Source organism: Lygodium microphyllum, chromosome 9 (genome assembly GCF_053477565.2).
Source record: "Lygodium microphyllum isolate KBCC chromosome 9, Lygodium_microphyllum_v1.1.10, whole genome shotgun sequence".
NCBI classification, from domain to species: domain Eukaryota; kingdom Viridiplantae; phylum Streptophyta; class Polypodiopsida; order Schizaeales; family Lygodiaceae; genus Lygodium; species Lygodium microphyllum.
The window spans coordinates 155931087-155940872 of record NC_141143.1 but is presented as its reverse complement, the minus strand read 5'-3'; the positions used below and the strand labels follow the sequence as shown (position 1 = coordinate 155940872).

At 41.3% G+C, this 9786-nt stretch overlaps 1 protein-coding gene across 4 annotated transcripts in view; it reads right to left on the bottom strand.

Annotated features, from left to right (window-relative positions):
• LOC148031756 (uncharacterized) overlaps positions 1–9786 on the bottom strand; it is an 84689-nt gene that overhangs the window by 22858 nt on the left and 52045 nt on the right. For all 4 annotated transcript variants that reach the window (XR_015691946.1, XM_087685408.1, XM_087685409.1 and 1 more), the window contains exons 2-4: positions 4966–5616; positions 4696–4794; positions 125–703 (exon numbers count right to left, since the gene is read on the bottom strand). Coding sequence is in view for 3 of the 4 variants with exons in the window: in XM_087685408.1 (XP_087541534.1) it covers positions 125–703; positions 4696–4794; positions 4966–5616 (1329 nt within the window). In the remaining variant the exon portion in view is untranslated. The remainder of the gene's footprint in view (positions 1–124; positions 704–4695; positions 4795–4965; positions 5617–9786) is intronic.

Genomic DNA, 9786 nt, shown 5'->3' with positions numbered 1-9786 from the left:
CCACACTCGTTAAAAGCCAAGAGCAACAGAAAATGGAGTTGAGAGTAAACAGAACTCATAAAAGTAAGATGGACTTGATGGTAAGCACTACATTTCACATAAGCAAAAGTGCATGTGAGAATACCTGGTTTTCTTGACTCAGCCAACCTTTAAGTAGAAACATTCCTTTACGTAAGCTTTTGACAGTTTCTGATGCACCATCCCAGCACGTGTTCCTCTGAATTTGTTTATCTTGCAGTAGAGAAGGGGAGAGAGAGAATCGTTTGTTTGATCCATCAATTTCATGCTCACATATGTCAAACACAGGTGAAGTCATCCAATCGCACTCCCGCATATCATCTTCATCTTTGAACAAACATCCATCAGTTCTTTCTTTAACATTTGGAGTAATTTCAGCATCCTTTTCATGTGACGCTACAGTACTGGATTCAAGTGCACAGACAAGAGGATCATCATGTTGAACTCTGCCACTTCTGGTAAGCACCTCAGAAGGCAATAAATTTCTCTGCATTTTACGTGTGTGAGTGCTTGAATTTGCGAACTTTATTTCTTTAGATCGTGTAGCATCTAGAAACACAGGACTCTCTGAGACAAATGGATTTGGCTTGATGCGTACATCACTAGATCTGTGATCCAAAGCTTCCCCTTCTAGTATGCTGGCCCCTAAGTTGACAGAACTAACTAAATCATCAGCCATAACCACCTGCAAGTTCAGGAAAGACCAGCTACAAGAATTAATCGAGGCTTAACATGATATCTAATCATATCACTAAGCACTTATCAGAACATAATAGGTAGAAGAATCTCAGATTGCTAATACTAAGGCAAAGCATGTCTTCAAGAAGATAAACATGACCTCTTTTTCTGTAAGCACTCAAACCCCATAAGTACCATAAATAAGAAAAACCAATATGCAAATGTGAAGCATCACTATTCAACAAAGATGAGAGTTGTGTAGAAATATGCAACAGTGCAGAGAGACAATAGGGTTTGCGGGGAGAAACATAGTGTGTGTACGGCAAACATTGAGAGGGAAGAAAAACTCAAAAACACAAGAACATAATAATGATGCACTAAATCATGCTATGAGAAGAAAAGTTGATGCAACCAAGCCGAAGCTCAAAAGATAACTGCATTGTCCTCTCTAAACCTATCTGAATCACACGGCAGCACCTATGGGAATCTACACAATGAAGGGAGTGAAACACAATCCTCAGGGCACTGGGCTATCAAAGTAATCACCGGAAGGTGAAGGATAGCTATCGAGGGAGTGAACCACACTCCTCTAATGACATCAAAAACCAAGAAAATGATCACCAGTTATGGAGGGAGCAAACCGCAGTCCTCAAATGCTAGAGAGTGAGCCAAGATGCAAAACGCAAATACCAGATGCCTCCTGACTGCCAAACACATTTGTGGATGATGACGTCTACTGGTGGAGATTGATGCTTGGGTGAGGAAAACTGATACCCAATGCCCCTAATAAGCAAACGCAAGTTGCAAAAGTGCCACCAAGTAGTAGTGACATCGCCAAGTATAGAAAACACCTCCAAGCTACCAAATGCAAGATACAAATGATACCTGATGGATGGAGGCTATTGCGAATTGCAATAGACTATTGCCAGATGATGGGGAAGATGTCACCATGAAGGGAAGAAGTTCGTCAACTGCAAAAGACCTCCAAATGCAGACCTGATGATGAGGGAATAGGGCGCTTGAAGGAGAAGAGGAAGGTAACCACGAACTGCGATGTCCTCCAGTAGTAGGGGTATAGGCAGCAACAGAGCGGATAGGAAAAAGTGTCGAAGTGACAAAGGAAAAGGGGTGAAAAATGACCGAAGTGGCATAAAAATGAATGAAGTGCCTCCCTATTTATAGGCATAAGCTGTCTAGAGTGGCGCACCACTATCTGAGCGCTCACTAACGAAATGAAAAAAAATATGGACACCACACCTTATTAGGGCTATCCGTGCAAAACCCTAAATGAAGTGTAGACCCAAAAAGGGAGGAAGAAAAAGGAGCAAAGAGAGGTATGAAGAAAATATAGAGGATTCCAAAGATCCAAGATTGCCACCTGAAAGGAAACCTATAGTAGGAAAAAGTAAACAAGATGAACCATAGAGCCTAACTCCACCTCGGGAGAAAAGCCACTAGCTCCAAATTCCATGCTAGAATGAATTCAAAGGCCTTGTCACCAAGTTACAGGTAAACCTCCAAGGTCCTAAGCTAGGTGGTACCTGAAGATCTTGGGTATCAATAGGAGAAATGACTGTGCGAAGATAGTCATCCCTAAAGAGTAAAGAGTGTGGAAGAATTTTACGAAGAGTAGGGACAACCTCTAAAGCCAAAGAAGAAGTAGAAGCCCCCTCTGAGGGCACAGAGAGTACATCCTCCTCAGAATTCTCCTCTGCAAGAGATAGAGAATCTAAAAACTCATGAATCACGGACTTTGGATCATCTAATGACAAAGAAAGTGCTAGTAGTCATGCCGAAGAAGGTATCTAGGATATCCAAGATAGCAAAGAACTCCAAAAGGTGGCCTCTCAAACCTGAGTAGTTGAGGGTATTGAAAGGTGAGGCTCGTGTGAAGCCAAGGGTGGGCAACAACCGGTATCTCTCAATGGAGTGGACTGCAAAGCCAAAGTAATGGAAGGTGTCAAACAGCCTCTATCTTGCGAAGGGGTAGACTGCAGGGGAAACGATAGCCGACAATCATTGTCTCTCAGTGGAGTGGATTGTAGAATTACAAGTTATCGAGGTGGCATTTCTGAAACCCTAGAAGAAGTAGAAGCAACCTTCCTAGCGTATTGTAGTGGTCACAAGGAGGCCGTGGCACCTGATGATGCTCTTTGTGCTCAAAATAGCTTAGCGTACATCGAATGTGTCTTATTGCCTTGAGCATAAAAATCTGAAAGCCGATACAAAATAAAGTCTGTGGCCCAAAAAAGAGAGATAGTACAATAAGTGCCTTGGAGGTAGGTGCATATACTTTGGTAGTATAGGGAGTAAAGGTCCAGATCGGCAAGCATCAGTGGGAGGTCTCATGGTGCCAGAAAAAAAAGCGCCCAATTGTTTGTCTATCTACCTGAGGAGAAGTCATAACACCAGAGTGTCAACCTCTAAAAGGGAGGGAGGGAGAGAAAGAGAAGGGTCTCTCTACATCCTGGTGATACAACGGAAGGGGGAAAATCAGTAGATGATGCAGATCCAGCAACCTGTCTTTGCCTTCTCTGATGCAAAGGATCTTCATGGCTCATTGAGCACCTCCAACTCTGATACCATGTAGAAATATGCAACGGTACAAAGAGACGGTAGGATTTGCAGTAGGGAGAAACACAATGTATGTACAACAAACACTAAGAGGGAAGAAAAATTCAAAAACACAAGAAAAACACAATGACAATTCACTAAATCGTGCTATGAGAAGAAAAGCTTACACAACGGAGCTGAGGCTCAGAAGATAACTGCACTCTCCTGTCTAAATCAGGCGGCAACACTTGTGAAAATTTGCACAATGAAAGGAGTGAAACACAGTTCTTCAAGTAGTAGGCTATCAAAGTAATCACTAGAAGGTGAAGGACAAATGTCAAGGAAGCGAACTGCAATCCTCAGATGTCGAGGAGTGAGCCAAGATGCAAAATGCAAATGCCAAATGCCTCCTGGCTGCCATATGCAATGGTGGATGATGACATCAATTGGTGGAGACTGACGCCTGATTCCCCTGATCAGCAAACGCAAGTTGCGAAAATACCGCCAAGTAGCAGTGATATCACCGAGTACAAAAAACACCTCCAAGATGCAAAACACAAGATACAGATGATGCCTGATGGATGGAGGTTGTTGCCAACTGCAAAAGACTGATGCCAAATGATGGGGGAGATATCGCCAGCAAGGAAAGGTCGCCAACTACAAAAGATCTCCAAACACAAACTTGATGATGAGGAAATAGGGTGCCTAAAGGAGATGCGAAGAGTAACCACGAACTGTGATATCCTCCAATAGGGGTATGGGCAGCAATGGAGTGGAGAGGGAAGAGTGTCGAAGTGACGGACGAAGAGGGGTGAAGAATGACTGAAGTGGTGTAAGAATGAATGAAGTGACTGCCTATTTATAGGAATAAGCTATCTAGGGTGGCGCACCACTATGTGGGCACCCACTGACGAAATGACCAAAAATATTGACACCAACCCTTTTTGGGGCTGTCTGTGCAAAACCCTAAATGAAGTGTGTAGACAGAAGGAGGGGTTTCTCAACAAGTCGAAGAATGATGAGTATAAGTTTCCAACTAACTCTACTCAATCCATCATACTCAGGAAGAATTGAAGAAATTGGAAGGCATCAAGCTCTCTTTCTTAAGCATGATTGCTTGGAATCTGGAACTTTGGGTAGTTTTCATGCTACAAGATTAGAATCCTTCAGCTCAAGCCTCTGCTTGCCATGCCCAATAGAGACCCCAATAGTTTCCCTTTCTCTTTGTCTCTTTTTTAGAATGTGAATCAGGAAAGGTAAATGAAATAAAAACAGAATCAGATTAGATCTGCTGAGCTTGAGGTTCAAGACAAAAGTTAAAGAAAAAGTCATTCTAACAAGACAGTTCAGAAAATATGTTTATAACCTAGACAAGCTTTTATTCTGCTGACTAACACTATTCTAAGTTAACATTGAGAATGAGCAAACCCATGAACAAGTAAATACCTTGCGTCCAAGTAAATCTACTGTAACCACCACTTTTTTCATTCTGGCCTCTTCTGCCTCCTCAAGCTCTTGCTGCTGTTTCCGAAGTGCCTGCTTTTCCTGACAAACAAAGAAGAACCACAGAAGCGGAAGCTAGCATGAATTAATCATAACTAACTGTAGTTCCTACTGTGTGCCATATGCAACATATGTCAGGTCTTCTTGTCTGTTAAGGTGTGACAAAATGGGAAAACAAACGGCAAAAGCTTCACAGTCAACTGGGAAAGCAACCTCTTGAGACAGCCATGTATTTTCGTCAATCTGAAAGTAATCACTTTGATCATCAATTACAGTTGTTCGCTGTGATGACGTGCGCCCATACTCAACAAGCCTATTCTTGAATGCACGGGCTGCAGCCTCACCCTCAGAAACTGGCACATTGTCACCATCAAGGCCTGCATATGTACTACCTTCGCGAAGAACCAGTGCCCCACAGAAATTGCATGGACCTTCTCCCTCTTGCTCACAGACAATCCTGCCACAAGAAAGGCAGTTGTTCACCAGTTTGTGTCTTGTTGCTTGGCAATTGCAAGGAGCTCCCCTGGGGATCAGCATCCTGCCCTCTGCAGCTTCAGCAAGTGAAATTCCTTTGGCTCCTTTCTTAACTCTGCTTCCCCCATTCTTCAGTTTTAATCTCTGCCCAGGGAATCCATCAACTGCTTCTGCACTGCTTTTAAGCTCCAGGGTTGCACTTCTTGATTTTGAGCTTTTAGCAGTCTTTTTGCTTGCAGAAGACCAACTTTCATCCATCTGGGGTTTAACATACACCTGCAGGTGCTCACCTTCCGTAGCATGTACTTCTGGGGAATGGTCACCTATAGGTTCACGTCTATAAGAATACTCTGCAGCAATCTCTTGGCCATTCTCTTTGCCAATCATATTCTGTTTTTAAAATCATAAACGCTAGTCAATTTTCAAATCCATCACAAATAGTTAGAAATGTTTTATGTTTGTAAGACCACAAATCCATTCAAATAGATTTAAAATGCAATGCACATGATGACAATGAAACAGCCTAGTTCCCAGTTACTAGGTAGCATTTCTCCATCTCATGTCATATTAGTAAACCTATGGAATGGTTCAAACTCCAACGTACTAGCAGATAAAAGCACCACAAGCATCTTTTAGATTTTGTTTCATAGGTCAACAAACATCTCCTTAAGGTAATTATGTACCTACCTATTTCAGCATGGATGGAAGTGGTTTGTACCCATCAGTTCCCCTCGAGCCTGAGAAGCCTCAAGGCTGGTGGAACCATAAAATTCCCACAATAAATAGTAGATGTTCTCCACTATTTTGAAAAGTAGAATTCAAATCTCTTTATCAGCAAGCTCTTGGATTTATCATGAAAGTGTATCTTCCTTCACTTGAACATACTGTACCTTACAAACTAGCACTGCGCTTATTAGTCAATATTGGGCTTAGAGTAGCTTCTTGGTGCCGAGACAGTTAAGTGCCACTAAAGGGTGGGTGGGTGATTCCCAAACAAAGCAGGTTTCAAGTAAACCAGGTCTGGACCTAGATACTACACGAGACTATCATTGGGTGGAGAACTCATCTTTGCTAACATATTTTATTAGACTTGCACCATAGCCTATTCAAGCTTCCAAGAGGAGACTATGGTGGCATGCAAAGGCTTTGAAAGCTCAGAGATAAACCTGTCTACTAGTTGTGATTTAGCCCCTGACTTATGGACCATCTGTATCTACTAATTTCAGCCATCAGTCATCACACAATTGTTGAAGCTTGTAACTCAGTCCACAAATTGTGGACCATGTGCCACCATCAGGCATTACAGCATCATTGGAGACTTTTTTGCTATGAATTTCATTACTCTGAACAGTAAATTGTGAAACTGGACTTCAGTGAGACTAAAGGATGGTGATAACTTAATTCCGTTACCATAGTTACCTTAAACTGAAATTCATCAAACAAATAACCTACACAAGAAGAACTAGACAGAAGAACTAGAATGTTTTATTGAGAAACCAAAGTCATTTAGATGCACTCACATTAATTGTATCACATTACTTTGACACGAGGACGTGTATTTTTAATGCTTAGCTTTGGCATTATTAAGTTGTGCATATGTGAGATACACGTGAAATGCAAGTCAGTTAAGTGACAATAAGACCATAGTAACCCTAATGATTAGTGGATGGCATTGGCAAAAGTTGTAATAAGTTATGATTGACACAGACTAGGTCATACCAAGTATCAAAACTTGGCCTAGAACATTTAATTAGCCATTACTATTAGTTATGACAATAGGGAATCAGCATTATTTACATAATTAATGCCAGTTCCAAGCTAATAAGTGGTCAAGGTCACATGGGTGATAAATTGGCCTAGCCAATTTAATTCTTGGCCAGCTAGACTACTTTTATGATCCATAAATAATTTTTAATATTAAAATCCTGAAAATTAATTGAATAAAGTTAGATAATGCTGAAAATTGTTTTGGAAGGCTGCAACTCTGCAAAACTTGCCCATGCAAGTGGAAAAAATGTTTTTGAGGCTCAGAGAGAGAGAGAGAGAGAAGGCTGCCGTTGCTACTACAACAATTGACAGGCCATTTCCAACCAACAGGAAACCCTCCAAGAGCTAATGACATGCCTAGAAGAGACTACAGGAGTAGGTGACAAAAGTTTGAGGACTGTTTCAGACAAGCAACATCATATTCTAAGTGTTTCATTAATGGAGACAACTTTCATGCCCATCTATCTAGATAGGGCAGTAGCTGATTTCTTCCATTTTCTCACAATGGAAGTCTGTATTTTCTCTCTCTTTAACATTCTCTCTCATCCTGTTGCCAATTCTCATTCCTCCTCACCAATTTTCAGTAAAATCATCCATTGCAAGTGGAGATTTTTTAGTAATCCCTGCTGTAAACTCTAATTCACGGTAAAAATTAGGGTTTGACAGCCACCTCATGAAGCATACTCAAAACCTGAAGGCCTAGAGACATGAATTTCAGTCATTGAAATTGGGGCAATTTCAAGAGATTCAAGTGGCCATTCAAATAGCAAATATTTGGGGCTCAATTTGTCACCCAATGAGCATAATTGAAAGCCAAAACCAAGGGGCAATTTGGTTTGAAGGCATGTTGGTCATTTATAACAACAAGAGGCGATTGGAGAGTGAAGGATATTCAAGGAATCTCATTGTATTCCATCCGCATTGCAATTCAAGATAAAGAAATATCACAAGGGGCATCAGTTTTGGGGCAAACAAATTGTCCATTTCCAAGATTAAGTGCTAACATTTGCATTTTCAGTTTAGGAGAACTTTATGCTTGCTGTACTTATTGATTAATTAGGTCACTATCACCCTCTCTAAGAAGAAAGGCTAGTTTCACGATTCCATTGCCAATATGTCATCAACTCCCTTGAGTAGGTGGGCCCAAGGCACTTGTGTGCAAGTGAGTGAAGTTGCATATTGCTGAAATTGTGATCAGCTGAGTGCATTTACAGCAAGCATGTCACCATATAGTGATTTGGGTTCAAGTCATAATGATACTTTACCATCGGAAGGTACACAAAGCAATAGACAAAATGCAATGCCTAATCTTGGAATGGGCATGCAACCTGAACAATATGGAGAAAGTGTGGATTTAGAACAAGAAGTGAATCCCTCTAGGCCACTAAATCCTTATGATTAGCAAGAAGATGAAGAATTTGATGACTGATTCAAAGATCATTTGAGGAGAGTAGCTGATAGGTTTGCACAATTGGCAAAGGATCCTCAATTTACTCAGTTTTTTAATTCTTCCGAGAAGGACGCCAAGGGAAAAAAGAGGAAGTCATCCTCTAGAGCTTCGAGCCAATAAGATGTACCGAAGGAAATGCCAAAACCATCTCGAGATGCTTCCAATGTTGTCAATGAGCAAAAGCAACTAGTGCTAGTGGGGCAAAACACCCAAATGCAAGGCCATCTTAGTAGTCCCAATGCAACGGATTTTGGACAGCAAGATATATGTGCAAGTATCGAGTTACCAAGATACTTTGGTGGTAGTACTATATTTCATGCTTTGGTAGGTCAAGGACTATATATAGGGATGCATGGTACAACTCATTATGGTATGCAGTAACCAATGCATGGAATGCAAGGCCCAATGTATTTGGCTATGAAAAGTGGAATGCAAACCCCAATGTGGGGTAGTATTGGTATGATGCCTGAGGCACAAAGTGGCATGTATGGCAATACATCTACACCCGCTAGTATTTATGGGGCTCAAGGAATGAATGTTGGGCTTTGGCATTATCAAGTTGTGCACATGTGAGGTATGTTGGGTTTGACTCACGGCTATGCTCACGAAGGAGTGTTGGTGATCTTCAATAGGACACTATTGACAATAGAGGGAGGAAACCAAAGAACTATTTTTGGAAACTAGAAACCATTATGAATGAGTTAAAGTGAAAAACAAAACAATAAACTAAATCTCACAAATAGCTAACCTTACAAGATCACACACCAACAACCACATAAAACTAGGTAAGCAAGGACTGAGACAACACAAGCGCATGCGCTTGCAAGGTATCCAAGTGGTCTTGACTTTTGATAAGAACCAACCATCAACTTTTGAGTATATCTTGAGGGAGCTCACATGTACACCCATACCCCCTCCTAATAGAGAGAGTAGTCCAACATAGCCAGATGTATGCTGAAAGCAAAGAGCTTGCCACATAGTTTCTGGATGGAAGCAATTATGTGTGCTTGCCATGTTTTGACTAAGTATCCCACCAAGGCATTAAAGAATGTCACGCCTTTCGAGGCTTGGAACAGCCAAAAACCTTCTGTTGGACATTTTCGTACTTTTGGGTGTCTTGCATATGTACACATTTCCAAGGTACTTCGGAGGAAGTTGGATAACAAGGCTGTTAAATGCATTTTTGTGGGGTACAGCAATGAGAGCCAAGGATATAGATTACATGATCCTGTCTCTAGGAAGGTATTTATCAGTAGGAAATGTGATTTTCGATGAAAATTTGGAATTATCCCTTGTTGGTTTTGAGACATATCAAGCTGCCAATGATGTACTTGAATAGCTGC